The sequence below is a fragment of the Lepisma saccharinum genome, chromosome 3 (assembly GCF_977018435.1).
Source record: "Lepisma saccharinum chromosome 3, izLepSacc3.1, whole genome shotgun sequence".
Taxonomy (NCBI): Eukaryota; Metazoa; Arthropoda; class Insecta; order Zygentoma; family Lepismatidae; genus Lepisma; species Lepisma saccharinum.
The window spans coordinates 34,413,978-34,435,583 of NC_139231.1; the positions used below are offsets into that span (position 1 = coordinate 34,413,978).

At 38.6% G+C, this 21,606-nt stretch overlaps 1 protein-coding gene across 2 annotated transcripts in view; it reads left to right on the forward strand.

The window, feature by feature from the left end:
* Positions 1-21,606, forward strand: part of LOC145984969 (putative E3 ubiquitin-protein ligase HERC1) — a 309,625-nt gene that overhangs the window by 64,566 nt on the left and 223,453 nt on the right. For both annotated transcript variants that reach the window (XM_083118420.1, XM_083118421.1), the window contains exons 16-22: positions 662-817; positions 1,583-1,706; positions 3,659-3,847; positions 5,728-5,943; positions 8,054-8,354; positions 10,974-11,212; positions 13,164-13,359. In XM_083118420.1, the coding sequence (XP_082974546.1) occupies positions 662-817; positions 1,583-1,706; positions 3,659-3,847; positions 5,728-5,943; positions 8,054-8,354; positions 10,974-11,212; positions 13,164-13,359 (1,421 nt within the window). The remainder of the gene's footprint in view (positions 1-661; positions 818-1,582; positions 1,707-3,658; positions 3,848-5,727; positions 5,944-8,053; positions 8,355-10,973; positions 11,213-13,163; positions 13,360-21,606) is intronic.

A 21,606-nucleotide genomic window follows, 5' to 3' on the forward strand; every position in this document is an offset into this window, starting at 1 on the left:
CTTTCTTTGTGCATGCAGTGCAACCCTGAATTTATCCTACCCAGATTTTAACTTTTCCCATTTTATACACACTATTTTCTTTGTGCCAATGAGGTAGCGTGGCATAAAATTTTCCCAGGTTATGTATTTTTCCACATTCTTAGTTTTTACCCACATTCCCTTCAAAAATATATAATTGAGGATGCACTGCATTTTGTCCATTTTTTAAAAATATGCAATATCAGGTTACCTGTGGCTAAACTTTAAGACATGGGGCAACAAGTGCCATCTAGTTGCGATTGAGGGATCTAAAACCAATCAGATAAGATTAGGTTACTGACATTTGGAGTATAAATCCTCTATATTTGGAGGAGTAATCCTCTGTATGGAGTTAGCTAATATAATAGGTAATTTCATTTCATTAAGTTATTGCCATACATACCAAATTGCAAGTGAGTAGAATGAATCCCATGCGAAGCTAATATTTTTTTCATCAGGTTACTTATATACATTGTACAATACTTGTGTGTGCATGGAGATTTGAATCATGTTGGCATGCAACACAATCTAAACTTTATTTATAATATTACCTGAATTGTACAATAGTATTTTTTATGCAGTATATCTTACGTGGCTTGTGGCTCATGAAAATAACTCATTGCTATTTTCCTTGATTTCACAGGAACAGCGCCTGAACGAGATAGAAAAGAATCTTGATAAAGGGGAGGGTGAAATTGGTGAGAAGGGAGCCCCCCTGACTCATTTACGTGGACTGTTGTCATCATTGCAAAGCCATCTCTTGGCATATTGCAGCATGAACTCATTTGACAGTACTCTGGTAAGTTTCCCTTGTGTTATCCATTTTCCTTTGTCATGCCAGGAATGCTAGTCTTGAAAATTGGTCTTTTATATTTAAGAATATAAAAGTTTAATTCATAATCCTTAGTTTTGAAAACAATATATTTCTACATACTCACTTTTGGTTTGAAAGGTGGTACCTATTATTGATATCTGGTTACATACTACATTGATCAAGTAGATGTTATTTATGCAATATTTGCAATTTTATTTTGGATTAGCAGAATATTGGTTTTGGTAAATTTAAGTATATATCTTTCATGTCAGTACATTCCTAGTTTCCACATAGTCATGGAAATCAACCTAAGGTAAATCAAGTAATGGAACAGTCCTAGACATCTAATAAAAACTATCAGAAACCATGAGAAGTCAAGGAATATTAAAATTATTATTTATAGTGAAGCAATGAAACAGGCAATTCTCTGATTCTGATATACTCGCTGATGTAATTTTTTAAAAAATCGTTCCAATACTAATATATAATTGATTCCATTGTACATTTTAGTATGCTAAAAGTTTGTAGGGAACTGTGGGGATTAAAGGTGTTTGAAGTGTGGCCAAGATTGTGAACATGTGGGTCCTACCTCCAACCCCCCCCCCTTTCCCCCACAGCATGCTGCAATATGCAGGTGGTAGCGTTACCTTTTCTTTTACTATTAGAATGACAAAGCTATCTCACAGAATTTTTACGAAGTTATTTTGTTGTCTAATGTTTTTAATATTACAGATCTGTCTTCTCTTACAGATTTCTCCAAGTATACATCTTTTACATAACCATTTGAATCTTCTTCTACCTCTGGCATCAGAAGTATTCAGGCATGCTGCAAACATAGCAAAAAATTTTCCAAATGCTTTAAACAAATTACATGGTATGTACATGTAGATGATCAGTTTTAGAGAAATGGAGTGTAATAGAATACATTTAAAACCTTGAAGAGTCAGGTAATTCTCCTATGAGCGAAAATGTCGGAAATTTCATAAAAATTATCTACATCCTGGACAGGCACATATCTAGAAATATTTTTTGGGGGTGGGGGTCCGAACCAAGTGTCTCAGGAATAATAATAATTATTATTATAACAATAATAAAGTTTAAATTAAAATAATTATATTAAATCAAATTAATATTATATTATTATTACACTATTAGGTAAAAAGACTGTAGCTATAAAATAGAGAGATAAGAGCACATATTCATTATGTAGCTTACCTTTGGTTAAGATCGGAATAATTTGCATAAAAACAAGCTGGCAATGAAATTAATGTTAAATAGATGAATAATTGAATATTTATCGAATAACAAAAATGATGTCACATGTAGTTGGAGAAAAGTAATTTTCTGATTAAAGAAAGTTTAGAGGAAATTAATAACCATCTATTATGCAACAAATGCTAATATTTTCATTACTTAATTTTAATACTTGGTAAGTCTTTCCGAAGGTCCGGACCCCTGGATCCCTCCTAAATACGTCCTTCGTGTCCCTCAAAGCCCTATGATCCCAATATAATCCTTGTCTTCCAATAAGTTCAGAGGAAATTATACAACAATGGCTAAACGAATATATTTTTCATTATTTAATGTTAGTACTTGATAAATCTTTCGGGGGGAGGGAGTCTGGACCCCCTGGCCCCCCTAAATACATCCTTTATCCTGAAGAAGTCGAGGAATATAAAAGTATTGTTGTACATTTAGTTTGGCAAAGTTTGCTTAGACGAGCCTCTGGCGACTGGCCCCATGGCCAGTATAATTTTGTTTGTATTGTCCTGTTCTTTTATCCTTATGTCTGCTGAGTGCCCCTTTATAGCCTCAGCTTTTAACGAAAGTCAGAAGATTTTAATATTTTATGATTTTAGTTCTGCAACGTTAGAGTTGTTATTTGTAACGATAAGGGGCTGGACCCCGTATAATGTGAAGGGTGCAAAATAGCCTTAGTGCTGCCGCACCCACAATTTTAAATTCAAATTCAAATTCAAAAAGTTTGCTTAAGTTCACTTTTGCTCAGACAGGTTAATAGGGACTGAACGTACAGTTTAAAGTGGGATCCAAACAACTCTGCAATTTGTTTCCCCATTATTTCAAGGGAACAATGCTACCACTACCACTATATGGGGTGTACATGTTGGTTTGGGGTTGTGTGTGGACTGTTGCAGATTGCAGATGTGGTGAATATTGATTTTCACCTATTTGTAAACACTAATTTGTTACAACAGGTGTTTTGTATTTAAAAAATGACTTAGGAAAGGAGTTATTATATTATGTTAACACATTCAAGAGTGGTCTGGAAATGTATTTAAAAGCCTGCAAGAACCTGGAATCTGATTTGCCAAAATGAATGGAATCCCTGAAAATTGATCATGCTTAATTGGGTTTATTGGAATCTAAATGCTGTCTGAAACAGTATGAGACAGGATAGACCTGAATTAACAATGAAATGTGTCAAATAGCAGAGTCCAACACTTCATCATGAAAAAATTAAAATGAAATAAAGAAAATAATAAAATAAAAATAATAATAAAATAAAAAATAAAAATAATACCCTATAGATTTGATGCAATTATAAATAAAAAATGCAGGTTTTGTATAATAACCAGGGTAAGTTGTTTCTGCAAAAGTATCACTTGTAAGAAATGTATATCTTTGGCAACTTCTTGTAATATAGACTTTGGAAAAGTATGTGAGATAACGTATGTGATGTTAAGCCTCTCAGGACAACAGGTCTTTGAGGGCTGGGAAAAAATTGTGTAAGAAAAACTATTCAGCATAGACAGTGTCATAATTTACTGTGAGCTGTACTTAGGGGTTGTCATCTTTTTCTCATAGGTGCAGTTCATGATTCAGCTGCAGGTGCAATGCTTTCAAAGATACTGCATTCTCTGCTTCTGCTGCCAGTACCGTGTGTGCAGCCATTGTTATTCAACTTGCTGTCCATTTTGTCTCCCATGGATAAACTGAATCGCATGTTGCCTCCTGGCCTTGTCTTTGAGAAGGAGTTCAGTGATAGTACATCAGGCAAGTATCTTTTTCTGTTTAAAATAAGTTGTTTTGTTTCCTGGTTCTATTCTTCTGTTATTGTTGGTTTCTGAATCAATTTTGTGCTCAGAAATGATAATCTACCGTTTAAAGTGGGATCCAAACTACTATGTGCCTCCACTTGGTATTGAACCTGGGACCCATTGAGGAGGCCCACATTATTCTCTAGTGCATGCCTTAACCAAGCCAGTAATCTTGATTTGCACACCTCCTGTATTTACATATAAAAGTGTTTATCTTTTGCATTTGAAATCGTGAAAATTTTCATAAAAATGGGGTGGGGCAGATTAATCAGTACTCTGTTGGTATCGGCCGATGTTGGCCTATCAGGGTATCAGTTTATTGATAAAATTACCGATTATTTTACCTTTCTGATATATCTATATCTTATAATTTAGTGCAAAATTCTCCCATTTTGTTTTAATTTTTATAGATAATTCCAATGCCATACTTATTTGAAAAGTCAGTATCTAAATATGCAACTTCTTTTACACTGTCTTTTACACTGCAGTCACCTAGGAACACACATACTTTGTATATTAATGAGATTAATGATCCATTCAAGTCTTCAAGGACCATTTGGAATGTTATATCAGATTGGTAGAAGATCGGTTATCGGTATAGATAAATTTTATATCGGTACTTTATGGATATCAGCCAAAGTTTCATATTGCCCCATCCCTAATTTCATGTCAACTTACTTACTTACACAGGGGTGTAAGGGGTGACCTCTGAAGGTACTCAAAGTCATCTATTCTTCCATGTAATACACTCTGGGCTGTATTTTGCTGGCTAGCAAGGGTGCCTTGACTCACAACCAGTATAATCCTCTTTTGGCGGGGAGGCAGGGTTGCCCCTTCATCCATTGCTCGCTCACTCTGAAAGTAATGCAAAAGTGGGCATAACTTTTCCATTATGTGACAGAGGTCATTCAAATTGCACATGTTGGTAACTCTTCCTCTGTAGTAACTCTTCTCCCTCATTGCTGGTAAAGAATGGAGTCCAAGCAGAAAAAATTGCCATCATTGAGTTCTTGATGAAGGAGGGCTGCGTACTGTCTGACATTTACAGAAGTTACTGAATTTTTATTGAGAACATCATTGACAAGAGCAATGTGCAGTTGGTTTAAAGATGGGGAAACCAGCATTGAAGACTAACCACAGTGGGAGAGCATCAGCTGAGACATGAATCCTCAGTGAGTGGACAAATTGATTCACCCAGACAGATGAGTCACAAACTTTGAGCTTACTGCACAAATGGACTGTGGTCACAATGCCATATAGAATATGGTGGAAGACTTGCAGTATTGGAACCTGTGCAAAGTAGGTACCTTGGCAGTTGACACCCAATATGAAGAAGAGAAGGGTGGAAGTCTGCTGGATGCATTTAAATTCAATGGAGACATTTTTTTTTCCGATCTGGTATGAGGGGATGAAACATGGACATATCTTTGTCTGTGTAATTATCATCACACTTCTAGTCCAAGGCCTAAGAAAGATGTGGGATAACAGTACACACCTGCATTTTTTTCAAGGAAGATTCAAGTATTTGGTTCAAATATGTTGAAAATGCATCACTTGTTGTGGAAACCATGTTGAGTGAAACCCTAGTGTAGAGGAAGAATTATAAAGGTGTGCTACTGTATATGAATGACCTGTGTTGGTTAATTAAAAGGTTTGTCAACTTTTGTATTAATTTTGGTACAGCCCATGTATAAATAATGTGGTGTATATATTTGATGTAGCTTGTGACGTTAAAATACATGCTATCGGGGTTATTCATCCACAAGTATTTTTGAAACACATTTGTACGTGGATTAAGCTGCACTTTTTGAATTTATATACATCATCATTTTGCAGAAGCAAATACTCCTACACCATCAGAGCTGGTTGAAATGGCTGAACCATATTGGTTATGGTTGGTAGACTTGGAAAGAACCTGTAGTTTGCTGGTTGGCCGTTGCTTGGGTGGAATGCTAATGGGCGATACCTTCACTCAAGATGAAAGGGAATCCATACATTGGCTCAATAACAAACTCTTCTCTTCAGGCCTTGAAAGTTCTGCTGATAATACAGGTATGCTACTGTATGTTTTTGTTGTGTATATTCTTAAGGATGGAAACTATTACTTTGTATCTGCCAATAATGACCTATTCCTAATATTATCAATTTGATGTTTTCTATAAATATTAGTAAGTACTTTGTGAGTATGAGCCAATAAATACATAATGGTTTATCAGTAAATTGCTAAATATGTTACTGATATATTTCTATAAACAGTACATAATTGAGTGCACAAATCTATTTTTTTAATACATTGATTTTTAAAGGTAGAAAGGTAAGGGAATCTTCGACACTATACAAATAAAAGAGTGAGTGCTTAGAATATTGGAGATTAGTAAGACTTTATCATACACATTCTGAAAAGAAAATGTGTTTTCATTACTCGCATAATGTAGTTCTTATGTGTATTCATGAAGATTAGACACACACAGGAGTTGTACTATGTATACATAGGGACGTTAAGTTTTTGTTTTAACGATAACACCGAAATGTTCAGGAAAGCAAAATAAAGTGTTCAAAATGCATTTGGGTAGGTTAAGGAGGCAAGTTTTCGGTGTTTCAGAATCGCGAAATAATGGGAATTACGTCATTTTTCAGAATAACACCTAATTTTGCACTTTAACGCAAGAAACGCCGCGAAATATGCAATATACTGCTTCTGTTCAAAGGGAGTTAACTGAAGTGCTATGAGTTCTTTCATGTCTAGTCTAGCTAATGAAAGTTCGATTTAAAAGAGATTGTCATGATTCATTTATTGCAATTTGGCATAAACATGACTGACAGTGCTTTGACTTCGTCCTGAAATAGAATTCACTGGGGGTATATTCTCAGAAAAGGGTCAGGAAGAAACCCCTGTTGTGTTGCAGGGGAAGGAAATTAGGTGTGTAGGTGTATGTGTGCACACACACAGTATTTTGAGGCCTGAGAGAGAATTTTTTGGCACTGTTAGTGGAATTTCAGTTGGTTAGAGTCACTGAGGTTGCATTGTCTGTGCATCATCTTGCATTTAATTTTTCTTCTGTGGTGTTCTTCGCAGCACGGCAAAGCCAGCAGTAAATGCATTAGTTTACTTTTGAAAGACTTTATGCTTCCAATAGAAACTACATTATTTTGTAATCACTGCAATTGCGAAATAACATGGGAGCAGAAGGATTCCACGATTAAGCACAATGGAAGTGAGAGGCACAAAGAGAAGAAAAGTTGCACATACGCACAGTAAGGCTAAACGGGACTGGACCTGCAGTTTTAAAGTAGGATTCGAACCACTGAGGTGGGCGATGAGATGAAATAGTTTTCCAAATGCAATAAATCTAGTCATTTCTCACAAAGATAAGTCTTAAATTTATTTCCTTTTGTCATTCAAAGTAAAATTTGCTTAAATTTTCCATAACTAAAGCAAAGTGAAAATCTTATCCATAGAAGAAACAGTAAAAATGCATGTAAAAATAAAACTGATTTTCAATTAATAATACTGAATTTGGCCTTAAACTGCGAAAAATAACACCGAATTACAGTAAAAAATAACATCGAAATTTAGGTAAAAATATAACGAAAAGTTCACATCCCTACGTATACATTTTTCGCTGAAATTTCTGCATAGTGTGCCTAATCTTCATGAATTAACATCTCTAAGCTCTAAGCTCTAAGCGGTATGCCAGACCAGAGACCTGGGTTCGAGTTCTGGTCAAGCCTGCATTGTTTGCTAAAATTTCGTGTGTATAGTTTATAAGTGTTAGCTGAAGCACCATATGCTAAAATCATTAAAAGTATGGCTGAATTGATACCATTTGTATCAATTTCAGACACCAGCCAGGTACCTTATGGATCCCATCAATGCAACAAAGCACTTTTGCAGGGTAAATTTTCAGGAAATTATACAAAATGTATAATTTTGTACCAGCATTGGATGGGAGAATTGATTTTGTGATTAATGACAGCTATTTAAATATCTGATCATATGCGAACTTACAAATATTTTAAAATAAAACTGGTAGATTTATATGATATAGTTCCAATATAGTACTTAATATTAGCATTTATATATTTTAACATTTCAAATTTGTTTCATTGTTCAAGTATTGTCAATTCTTATTGCAGTTATTTTTGTATTTTCATATTTTAGTGAAGTGCGTGTCAGATATAACCAATGCAGTTCTGTTGGGGTCAGAAGACATTCAACAAATCATCAATGCATGCGTTGCAAAGCTAGCTGTTGCTGATGAAGTGAAAACAGCACTGGAAATTGCTTTCTCTCCCCATTGTTCAAGTGCAGTGTATGGCAATTTGATGGAACTTGCTCGGTCATTGGACCTGGATATCTGTGAAGTTGAAGATGAAGTCCTGCTGGAGAAAGTAACACGTGTACTGTTGATGACACTTCTGAAGCATGTTGGTTTACTTGCTGAAATTCTAACAAAAGAAATGTAAGTAAGGTTGTCCATTCATGTGTTTATACATATATTAAAAAAAAAAAAAATATTTACTACCATTCACAATCAGAATTTTAGAGAAGGATGGGCGACCAGTGTACTGAGTATCAGCGAGCTTTCAGACCAAAGTGACAAGCACCAGGTGACACGTGTCACTTGGAAACAAACTTTTAGAAATAAATGCAACATTTCACATCAAAGTGACATGACAACCTAGGCAGGTTGCTTGTCACTTGTGCCTCTACAGTTGGCTGCCCTCTGTGGTGCAGTGGTTAGTACAGCACACTACAATGTCAGGGGTCCTGGGTTTGAAACCTGACCTGGGTATGGGTGTCCTTTCATTATTTTCATCATATCATCACACTTCCTCATAATAAATCATTTCGATTAGCCAAAAGTGCAGAAAAACGACACTAATAGCAAAAATCAAATCAAATCTCTAGGACTGGACCATTCTCTTAATGAGGTTGAGGGCAGATGATGTCTGAAACTAGGGATAGTCTGTCAAGTAGCCTAAACGATAAAAGATAATCTTCCTTTCTTTTGACGTTCTTGGATGTGATAAACCTTTAGTGAACTTAGTGAGAGGTAAGTAAAACAAGTCATTCCTCACAAGAAGTCATTACTCCACCACAGGTGTGCATGGCTATGTGATACCTGATGCACCAATATGCAAAGGAAATATTGCCCATGTGTCCATGACATCAACAGCATGTGAAAATGAAAAGGCAAGGCTTATTTTTCCTTTCTTTTTTTGAAAATGCAATAAGCACATTGAAGGAAAGAAATGATTTGGGCCCTTGAGATACAAGTCTGTAACTAGTTCTCGAAAAACTTTCACACATTTAATGCAGGTAGAGACAATGAGGTTGATTACAAAAAAAAAGTTCTTGTTTATGGGGAAACTATTGTCAGAAGGGGCTGAATAACACTACAAGACCTATTAATCTGACAGTGCATTATCAATAAGTAAACAACAATTCTCCTGTTTTGACGTCAAAAATTACAAAAGTTTGATACAGCTTGTTTTGAGTCCACTTTATGCTGATAAGGTAATTGGAACTAGACATAGAGTTTCAAGTGGATCTGAATCATTCTGCATGTGGCTCCAATGTGAGTTAAAGTATGCAATGATATTTGCAGTATATAAAGGTGACAGCTCTCTTGACTTCTAAAAATAGCATTAAATCGCCAGTAACAGTAAGTGGAAATCACATGTATACAGAGGTATGACTAAATTGAAATTAATAAGGGGCAGGCAAATATAGTCATCTGCTGCCCAAACCCAAAAGAGAGGGTTGTTAGTCCACCGCTGATTTTCACTGTCTCTCCTGCTTTTCTCCTTAGGAATCCATAATATTGCACCTTTCCTGGCTGTTGAATTCTTTTTAATACATTATACGCTTAAAAAAAATGATTATGCAGTCTTTTCTTACTCCATTTGAGTTTCAGCCCTTTCCTTATGCTTTCCCACTTGTTATGTTTTCTTCACTTATGGTCCCCTAAAAATCTTAAAATCTGGGTTCTACTGTATGTAAAGGTATGATTGTAATACACTGGTTTTTAAAAATACATTTCTATATTTTTCTAAGCAAAAGCCATTGCAGTCACCTTGAAGTTTAAGAAAATCACATGCTGGAAGGTACCCAACAAATCCCCACCAGAGGACACCTTCCTTTTTTATTTGTTCCCAAGATTAACAATGTCGGATACTTTTTGAATAACGGTTTATTTTCCGCCTACTTGTTCTTCCTCAAACTGGAGCAAAAATTTCAGCTGCTTTCAATTTCATTTCAGTCAGTGATTTATGTTAATCAGTGGCGGCGATTAGGGTAGCAGTTCTTGCTATCTTTGCTCCCGCATGTATGCACAAAAATAGACTTTTGTCAATATAACTCTACCTCACACTCTGAATCCGGAAGAGTCAAGCTACTCCATATTTCAATGTATATTTGGGTTAAATATACATTTAAGAGATCTCACATACAAGCAAATGGTTAGTGCTCTGACCTGTAGTGCAAGCAGTCCTAGGTTTGATCCCTGATGGAGCTTCAAAATTTAGATATCAACCCAGCATCACCAGGATTATTGCAAAGCTATTTGAAATCGGTAGTAGAGGCCTCCTGTCTTAACATGTTCTCTGCCACGTCAGTCATAATGACCGAAACTGGCACTCACCACTCACGCCATGTTGGTCATTATGACCGAAGCATGTGGCTTGAACTTCGTTTTCCTAGCATGTCGGGGGTCATGAGTATAACAATGATGCACGTAAGGCATATGACCGACAAGGCTTGGCAAGTCGAGTGCACATAAAAGCATTTTGGCTGTTCTATTTTTACAGTCAAAAAAGCAAAATTTGCAAATTTGTGAAATAAAGTCCAATAACACTTTGGCGCAGGAGGATGGAATTGGTGAAACCACCCTGACAGGGAACATGTTAAAAGCTAGAAAACAACAGTGATGGGACTTGATGCACAGAACTTTCTTCACACAAACAAAAGCTCCTTGGCAGGCCTTGGTCCTCAAATGGGTATAATTTAAAAATTAACATTAATTTGTGTTGCATATGCTGTTGTATACTTTCACTTCTATTTTTTTTTTCACATCTAGCTCATATACAAATTCAAGGCTTGTAGATGTATTCAACATTGCATTTGCATTGAGAAGAAAAGTATTATCCACAAAGATGCATTCAATCTCTGGCCTTAATAATGAAGATTTTGGATTGGATAAAGCCTCTGCTGAAGAATACATGAAAAAAGTTAACAAGATAAATGATGGTGATAAAGAAACAAATCAGTCCTATGATAGGGAGAGTAGAGTGGATGATATAAGACAAGATGATACAGGTTAGTTGCAGGATTCCATAGATTAAATATAAATTGAAATAATTCTTGAAGTTTTCCTGGTGGCAAATATTGAAGAAGTTTTTCGAGCAATCAGCCAGGTAATTTCCAGAAATCACCTTGCTGATTGCCCGAGAAAACCTCGTAAATATAAATTATTATAATTCAGTGTTCCTCATTTCACTATGGTTATGTTAACTTTGTATTTATGTATTGTTTGTATAAACATTAATTCGTTGTCTATTGGTATTTGCAGATGTGTAGGTAAAATATTGTGTAATGATAATCTGTAAAATAAATTTTACCGAGTCAGTATTTCTGTAAATAGCTTCTAATTTAGTGCAAAATCTGCTGTTTTGACATCTTCTTAATGAAGAAAAAGGTACTGAGGTTTTCTAAAAAGGATGTCTATATACACAGTCTCTTTAAGGTAAAAGAAAAAAACTATTGCAAGCAACATGAATAAATCATTCATGTGCTTCATGGAACAGTCATAATATTTATTGATATACGTTATACAATTTAATAATTTATTGGTATCGGTAAAAATTTCATATTGGTCCATCTCCAATATAGAGGTTTAGTTTAATTACTAATGTTAAATTTCAATGCATGTCAGCAATGGAATTCAAAATTCTTTTTCTAAGGAAAAACCAATCATCTCTCCATATTAATAAGAAGATGAATGGACCATTCAGGACTTTAAAGAAATGTTTACCACTAACATTGGATCAATAGAGTATTGAATGTCAGTAGGGCAGAGCATTTAATGATTTAAAATGAATAGTTGAAAGATTGCTTGAATATGTAAAAATATGTGTCAAGAAGTAATTGGTTAAATACTTTTTTTGCATTTTTCATCATATTTGAGGGGTAGATTTTTAGGTCATTTTGAGCATTTTTAATAGTTTTCTGGAAGGCCATGGTACTTTTTTGTTATATTTTGAGATTTTATTTATTGAATATTTCTGCTTCTAAATATTTGTCTGTACATAAGAAAACAACATTTCCAGGAACAAAGCAGACTTATAGCAAGCAATAGCTCATACCCCTATTTTTCAAGTCTTGTAAGGTGATTTTTTTTTATTTTGCTGACTGAATTAAACCCAGGAGACATTGCTTGCATTCAGCATCCTCCAGTTTTTTCACTGGAAATGAGGAGCTTTTCCTTTTCCATCTAGACAATCATTGAGAACCTCAAGCAAGTGTTTATTGTTCATTTTTTGTGAAAACCCACTGCAATTTGTGGTTCCAATAACAGTAAAAGTTAAATTAGTTTTCTAAAACTGAATTTAAATTGCATATACCTATGCCAGTTCTGCAATAATCATTGTTTCTTACAAGGGGTATCCACCCTCCCCCTTTCCTAAATGAATTAAAGTTATATTTCAACATTTTGCACTGTCATACACTAAATTGCTCTCTAAAATAAACACATTATCTGTAACTAATGACAGGAAAGTGTTTAAAAAAATATATATTACTATTTTTTTTAAAAAATCATATTTTTTAATCATTTTTAGATCATAAATTCTTTTTTTGTTTGGCATTTTTTTTAGCAATTTTTAGGTCATGAAAATGCCTTGCCCTAATTATCAGTATCAGATATTTTTTCATACCAGCCCTAGTTTTAAAATGACAGATACGAATGGGCTTCTGGATCCATGTGGGGGTTCTAATGTAATCCCAGAATTTAATGAGTATGTTTAAAAGAACTTGCTCCTCTCTAGTAACATTCTAGTAACATTTTAATTTTGATTTGATTTTGTTGTATTTTGCATTGCATTATATTTTAATTATAACAGTAGGCTAAAAAAATGTTTATTATATTTATGTTGTTATGCTTAATAAGTAGAATCTATCCTCCACTTTGGCTAATTGTTTGGCACATTTTAATTAAGTTATGTTTAGAGTATATGTACTTGACTAACAGTATAATCTGTTTCTCTTGCAGATTTTGATGAAACTCAGAGTGAGCCTGAAGGCTTGGGTTCCACTCTTGCTTTAGATTCATATGAGACTGCCTGCAAAGTTATAATCCAAAGGTGTGTTTTCCTTCTTATTGGAGTCAAGATACCTGAACAAACATTTGGAGAAGAAATAGCAAATGATGGTGGCAATATGGCAGACAGTTTACTCGATGGCCTGAGGTACTCATATTTCTTTAATTTGAACATATTAATGGAAAAGACGTGGATATTGTAGTTTGATCAGGGATAGCCTGTCGTCCATGTATTCCAACCTCCTGCTTCACCACACCTTCCTTTGATATTTATTATTATAGTGAAAACAGGTACAGTCAAACCCCGATTTTATGTTTTTCAGGACCCCTTAAATAAAAAACGTAAAGAGCGGGAAAGCATAAGGGAGGGGTGAAACTCAAGTGTCAGTAAGAAATGACTACACAATCGGCTTTTTAGGGGGTATATTGTATCAAAAATTATTTAACAACAGGAAAGATGTGTGATAATGAATTTCTAAGGATAAAAGCAAGAAGTGCTGTGAAAGTCAATGACAGATTAACGGGACCCACTTTCGAGGGTAGGGACGGTGGATGATTGCTTCTAACTGCCGCCTATTAGGTTCAGTTTATTCATCTGATTGTATGAGATCTCCGTTTACTCTGTAAACTGGTATTAAGTTGCTATTTTTAGAAGTACCCGGTAATTGGAAGGGGAGGGGGGCATGATGATTTTTGCCTTCCCATCAACGTTTAATATTGCGTGATTTATTTTCAGGATGTGAATGGTTCCGAAGAAAAGCGGCGATTATATTATTCTTAGCATCATGTGCATTTCCTTCCTGCACTGCTCTGTGTGTTCAAGGTGTTTATCAGAAGGCAGAACAAGAAGAAAGAAATAGCTTCTTTTTCTAACTCCTCGCTTTGTGTCTGGTACTCATGTTTCCTAGTCATCAAAACATATCAACCTTCGGAGAGGAGATTCAAAACAATGCCATTTTTCTTCCCTTCAGAGTGAATGAGTCATAGTTCTGGAGCCACGAGACGAAACATTTGGCGCCGGTTGCCAGCTGCCGGTTGCTAGCAGACACCCCTCCCACCAGTTTGTACTGGAAGGGAGGGGAAGGGTAGAGGAACAGGTGGTGGAGTGGCGCTAATGCAGTTGAACAAGTCTTATCAGAAGTGTGCTTATTCCCGACCAAGTTGAAGGAAGTAAGAAGGAAAAGGGGGGGGGGGAGAAGGATCACTGCTTGAAGCTCTCTCATGTTGTCATGTCAATGCTTCAAACATATGAGCAAGATTTCCGAGGCGGGCCATTAAATAATGAGAAATGGGCTGAATCCTTCAATTACTGCATAGCTCTGCACAGTGCTGGAGTGTACAGAGAAGTAACATCGATGGTGGCAAGGATAGTGTTAGCAGGTAATGATGGGAGAGTTTTGATTTTCTGGAGGAAGTGGCTGGTGTCCCGGAGGTAGGAGGGCAGAGCTTTAACAAGAGGCTGGAAGTGGAAGTCGACAAAGGCTGAGATTCTTTCAGAAGGTGCATTGTAACTGGACAGCATGGGTCTACCAGAGTTGCCAGGTTTATGGAATTTGGGCAGTAGAAAAAAAGTGTGGGTGTGGGAGTTGTCTGGGATGAGTATGGATATGATGGAGGCTGTCAGGGCCTCAGGGGGCCTCTGGTGTGGATAAAGTCCTGGATTCTGTCTAGGTGTGTTGCTGAAAGGTCGCCTGTGGTGGTTTTGTTGGTGGAGGAGTCGGCCAGCTGGCGAGTGGCTTCCACCAGGTAATCTTGAGAGTTCAAGACCACCGTGGTGGACTCCTTATCAGCTGGGAGGATTTTGATGTGGTGGTTCTGGCGGAGATCTTGAAGGGCTTTATCTTGAGAGGGATTCAGGTTGGGTTTGTTGTGGAGGTTGTCAAGAAATGAGCTGTCAGTGATGGTGGAGATTATGCAGTGATGTATTTTTCCAGGGAGTGGTTGGTGGGCAGGGTCTTGGGAGGGGATGGTGGGCAAAATTGGAGGAGGCTTGGGTGGGTTTCATTGGTTGTGGTCTGGGAGGAGTTTTTTTTTTGCCCAGAAGTGTTGCCATCTGAGGTGTCTGGCAAAGGTGTGGATATCGAAGAGGAGACGGAATTGGTTGTGGGTAGTTGTGGTGGGGTGGGGGGGGGGGGAGAAGATGAGGCCTTTGGATAGAATATCAATTTCGGCTGAGGTGAGATTGTGGTTCGACAAATTTAGTACAGTTTGGTTGTGTTGGAGTAGGTTACGGTCGTTGGTAACCATGGGCCTGGAGGGGGTGGGTTTGTCCGTGGACTGGTTGTTTTCCAAGGTGCGAGATTTGCAGGTGCAGCTTTGGTGTTTATGGGGGTTTTGTAGTGGTGCTGGAGGAGGGGGTAATGGCAATGGAGGGTCAGACAATAGAGTACATGTGGATTTGGGAGTGAATTGGGGTGGGAGTGGAAGGGGGAGAGTGCAGCCAGCCTGATAAGCCTGGCGACAGAGGTTGGACAGTTTGGGTAGGTGTTTGTTGCTAAGGTTGTTTGTGATAGAATGGGCTGCATGATAGAAGGATTCAATTTTTTGGTAGCAGTCACCTGGGGTCAACAAAAGGATTTTTGTTAGGGATTGGATGGACAAGGACAGTTCCTGGGTGCAATTAAGCTGGGACCGATACATGGTGTGGCTTAGCTCACTAGCAAAGTATCTTGTTAGTGGGAAGATCGTGGGTTTAATACTTGGGTGCACAGCGGAAAAAGGCAAAGGCAGTTTGGGTGGGAGGCTTTTAGGTGTTAGGCTAGTCTGGTCTCTCTCACTTTTGTATGTGTGTGTGGGGGAAAGGAGAGGGAGATGGTGTGATCAGCACCATTCTCCAGCCGCCTTTACCTAAATATTCTTCGATTTTTGCCAATTTGAAGGTGATGTGATCAGCACCATGCTTGGGCAGACCCCTTGCTGTTTTGGCCCAAATATGCATTTTCATTACATCTAGATGTGCACTAAATTTGGCTGCTCTTACAAAATATTGTCGCACCCCTCGTTTATTCACTCATTTTCCCTGGCCCCATCACTTTACAACATACGAGTCACGCAATATGCATATTGAAAACATTCTCTGCCTCACGTAGAAGAATCATTTATCCCAACCTCACCCCCCTCCCCTACACAATTGATTTCACACGAATATTTTTCCATGAATGAGTAAAATATCGCCCTATCTGTTGATAGAAAAAAAAAATGATCACTTTAGCATGTGCGTTTCCAGCTTCATTCTGATAACCATATGATATAGTGTTCTTGAAAGAACTTCAGATTAAAAATAATCGAACTACATCCATCATATTTCCTTAGGAATCTAAACGAATTTCCATTGAAGAAAAAGTACAGTTGTTATTCGGTATGGCAAATCCTTAATTTTTTCCATTGTCAACGTTGCAAACAAGAAGAAAGGAAAAGTTTTTACAAACAAGTCCCTCCTTTTTTTTCTTTCCCGTCAACTAGGAAGGATTCAGTAAATGTGTTTGCAAAGAATCGAATGGTGATCAAGTCTCATCAATTTTCCGCTTGCATTTTTGTAGAGGGCAAGGGCGAACAAAGACACCTGAGTCACATACATTGTGTCCAATCTCTAGGGAAGGCAGCATTTAGAGAGAATTGGTTTGGCAACAGTGCGCTTGTTGTCTGAACCTGCGGCAGAAGGATGGGCCCATTTCATCTTCACAGTGAAAGTGTTCGGTGAACAATGTATATAATTAGTGTTTTTATCTTGTTTTCCATTTTTGTGTATATGTGTGAGTTATTCATGTGTGAAGTGCGTGGGAGTAAAGAAACTGCGGAACCTCCCGCATACTTGATACGGGAACTTACACCCACAAGTAAGTTCAGGAACGTCCCGAGAGTTGAGCCAGGCACTTAGCTTGGGCGTTGCCACGAGAAAAGAACAGTCGTCATCAGAGAGTCGTTGTGAAAGGAACCGTGTCACACGCACGCGGTTACAAGTGCGCTGTAGAGACAGTCTACAGCCGAATAGACAGTCCTTCGTGTATATTGTTTAGATATTGTATAGTCCTTCGTATATGTGTATTATAGACATTAAATGTATGTATATATCATCTTTGTGCGTCTGTTACTTAACCAGACACCGTGCGGGAACCGACGCATTTAGGATAATTCGGGCCAGGGTGGACTTCAGCCAGTTAACCAATGTAGTGCGGGGCTTTCTGGAAACTGACACTCAACAAATGGTCCTCGGGTCGGATGCGTCGCAATTGTAGTATTCGTGCCGTATTCCAGTAGTTCGTCGTCGGGAAATCAATGAGCCAGAAGAAGAGTCAACGTGCCACACCCTCGGTCCGCCATATGCGTTTAGCGTCTCTTGTACGACGAGTCAACATGGAGCAGTTACAGGCATCAAAGACAGTCCTCAAGCGGGAAGTTACTCGGATTGAAAACAAGTCAGCTTCGCCAACGCTGGAAAGTGCAACACTTCAAGTCTACATAGACAAGGTCCTTCAACTAAGTGCAGACTGTAGTGCATTACTTGTGAATCTCGCTAAACAGTGCGAAGAAACATTGTTCTCTGAGTACTACGATGAACTGAGTGCGGTGCAAGACCGATTAGAGTTTTTGTTGGGCTCCCTGTACCAAAAACAGAAGGAAGCCGTTTCTCCCATTGTCACGGACGCGGTGAACAGTGATGCGAAAAGTGATGTTCGGTTACCAAAACTAACATTACCAAAATTCAGTGGCGACATACATCAATGGTTGTCATTTCGGGACTTATTCGTGGCATCGGTTCATGACAACAAACACCTCAGTGGCGCTCAGAAGCTGCAATACTTGAATTCGGCATTAAAGGGTGAACCGTCATTATTAATCCAGTCCATCGCAATAACTGATGCAAACTACGAGGAGGCGTGGAATCTACTAGTTTCGCGGTACCAAAACAAGAGAGAGATTGTGAACAGCACGATTAAACGCTTGGTGAATCAACCTTGTGTGCCATCAAGCTCGGCCACAGGATTACGCAAGCTCATTGACGTCACTTCTGAGTGTGTGCGTGTGCTGAAGGTTTTGGACATTCCTGTAGAGGCTTGGGATGCAATATTAGTCTTTCACACCACTGACAAGTTGGATGCAGAATCTCGGCAACAGTGGGAACTTTCACTGAAGAATGCAGAAGTGCCTAAGTTCGAGGACCTGACTACGTTCCTGGATGTGCGTGCCAGAGCTCTTGCAGCGTCTACGATGACCTCTAGCCTCCCAATGTCCAGCAAACCCCCTCCCAGGGCCACTGATCGTCAAGTGAAGAAGAATGTAAATTCGGATCACACAGGTGCTGAAACTGTATGTGTTGAATGCCGCGGACACCACAGGTTGCATACTTGTCAGAAGTATCAACAAATGTCTGTGAAAGATCGGTACTATTTAGTGAAAACCAATGATCTGTGCTACAACTGTTTGAAATCTAATTGTAACATCGGAAAGTGTACTTCGCGCACGTGTATGGTGTGCTTTAGAAAGCACCATACATCCCTTCACTTCTCTCCTAGTGAAAATCCCAGTTCTACGCAGCAAGTAACGTCCCACATCGCCAACAAGAAGAAAGCCATTCCATTGCAGGAAGTTCTCTTGTCTACAGCCACCGTGGGCATGAAGGATAGACACAACAACGTTCGGCATTTTCGTGCACTCTTAGATACGGGCTCTGAGTGTACCTTTGTCACTGAAGACTGTAGTCAGCAATTAGGCCTTCGAAAGAAACACATCTGTGTTGCCATATCCGGTATTTCAGCAACCGGTATCGGTACTTCTCGTTCCATGGTGGACCTACAGTTTAGGTCAAAAGCGGGCAACGAAACGTACACCACCAAAGCCATCGTTGTGAAGAAGATTGCAAATAATTTGCCCAAGCAGCAATTCACTTTTGATCAACAGTGGACACACCTACGTAACATTGATCTTGCCGACCCGTCCTTCAACAAACCAGGGAAAATAGACATTTTATTTGGTGCGGATATTGTTCCCTTACTTTTAAGACCTGAGAAAGTCGCAGGTCCAGTAGGTACACCAACGGCCATAAGTACTTCACTTGGGTGGATTCTTATGGGCAGAATTAATGTTCCGCGCAATAAACACGCAGTGTCATCGCATGATGCGTCATGTAGTGATCTGCATGCTACCCTACAGCGCTTCTGGGAAATAGAGACTGTGCCATCGGTAAAACTGTACAACGAAGAAGAAAACTTTTGTGAACAACATTTTCGAAACACACACAAACATGACATCAATGGTCGTTATGTTGTGAGATTGCCCTTCCGAGAACAAAGCGGTGTTCTGGGAGCTTCACGTCCCCTAGCGTTACAGCGTCTCAAACAAGTGGAGAGACAACTCGTCAAGAATCCACAACGTCAACAAAAGTATGCTGAGTGTATGCAGGAATACCTAGACTTGGGTCACATGATCGTCATTCCGAATTCAGAATTACCTGTGTCCCAAGAAAGCAGTTGCTACCTTCCACACCATAGTGACATCAAAAAGGACAGTTCCACAACAGCTTTACAGATCGTGTACGACGCCAGTGCGAAGACGACGACAGGAGTTTCCCTCAACGATAAGTTGCTTGTAGGACCCAAGATACAAGACGACATAATGCCTTTGTTGCTACGTTTTCGTACGTATCAAATTGCCCTTACTTCGGACGTTGTCAAAATGTTTCGACAGGTGAAAATACACCCAGACGATGCAGAATATCATCGCATTGTGTGGAGGAAGTCACCGAAAGAAGAGATACAAGACTTCAGATTAGAGAGACTGACGTTTGGTACGGCTAGTGCTCCTTTCTTAGCCACCAGGTGTTTACAACAGCTGGCCCGCGACGAAGAGGCAGACTTCCCTGAAGCAGCGGTGATTACATTGAGATACTTTTTTGTAGACAATCTAGCGACTGGCAGTGATACAGTAACACAAGCTATCGCGTTACAAAAACAAATAAGTGAACTTCTACAAAGAGGTGGTTTCGAATTGCAGAAATGGTGCTCGAACAATTCAGAAGTATTGAATGAAATCCCTGTACATTTGCGAGAAATGAACTTTGCATTGGATGTGAGCATAAATGAACATATAAAGGTACTCGGGATCGAATGGCATCCAGCGAGTGATGAATTCACGGTATCAGTGACGCAACCCGCAACTCATGAGCAATTGACCAAGTGCATTCTGTTATCAGACATCGTGAAAATATTTGACCCCCTCGGGTGGATATCTCCAGTAACTGTCAAAGCAAAGATCTTCATGCAAACACTTTGGCAAGTTAAACTTGACTGGGACGATGTACTTCCACCAGAACTAGAAATTGCATGGCGAAGTTTTTGGGCAGAGTTGCATAAGTTGCAGGATATTAAGGTGCCAAGGTGCATCGTGTCTTCAAAACCCTTAACGTGCGAACTGATAGACTTTTGTGATAGTTCCGAGCGGGCCTATGCGGCCACTGCCTATTTACGTTCTACATACAGCAACGGCAGAGTTGAAGTGCATCTCGTAGCAAGCAAAACGAGAGTCGTGCCTCTGAAGAAAGTGACTCTCCCGAGACTCGAACTCTGTGCTGCAGTGTTACTTATACGTTTGCTGCAGACAATAAAGGAAGCTCTTCATTTGAACATTACAGAGATGCGTGCATTTACTGACTCTACAATAGTGTTGTGTTGGATAAACTCTTCTCCTTCTAATTGGCCTACATTTATTGCCAACAGAGTTGCTAAAATACACGATGTTCTCCCTGCAGAGAATTGGTTCCACGTGTGCAGTGAAGAGAATCCAGCTGATTTGGCGACAACAGGAATTTCTCCCTCAACCCTTCTCGAACGTGATATTTGGTTCTTCGGCCCACAGTGGTTATGTAATCAGTCCTTCAATCCTACATGCACGGTCAATGCAGCAGGAACAGCTGAGGTTGAGAGAGAGAGAGAGAAAAAAAAGGGTCTTCTCGTATTACAGTCTTCGGTCGAGGTGGAGGAGTTATTAGTAAACAAGTATTCAACCTTATCAAAGCTCGAATAAGTAGTGGCTTGGTGCTTCAGATTTATGCATAACACCAAGCGAAGTGTTAATGAACGTCAGTTTGGACCCCTCTCAGCACGCGAACTTAATCACACGTTGTTTGTGTTAGTGAAACAAGCACAAATTACAGCATTCCCTACAGAAATGAAGCATTTGAAAGAAGGGAATCCTTTGCCTTCTAACAACCCATTACTCAAATTGACTCCTTTCCTGGACCAGGAGGGAATTCTGAGAGTAGGTGGACGTTTACACAATGCACAAATGACAATTGACAAGAAACATCCCATTCTGTTACCTCGTGAACATAAACTTACAGAGCTCATCGTGAAACATGAACATTTGAAACATTTACATGCGGGACCACAATTGCTTCTTG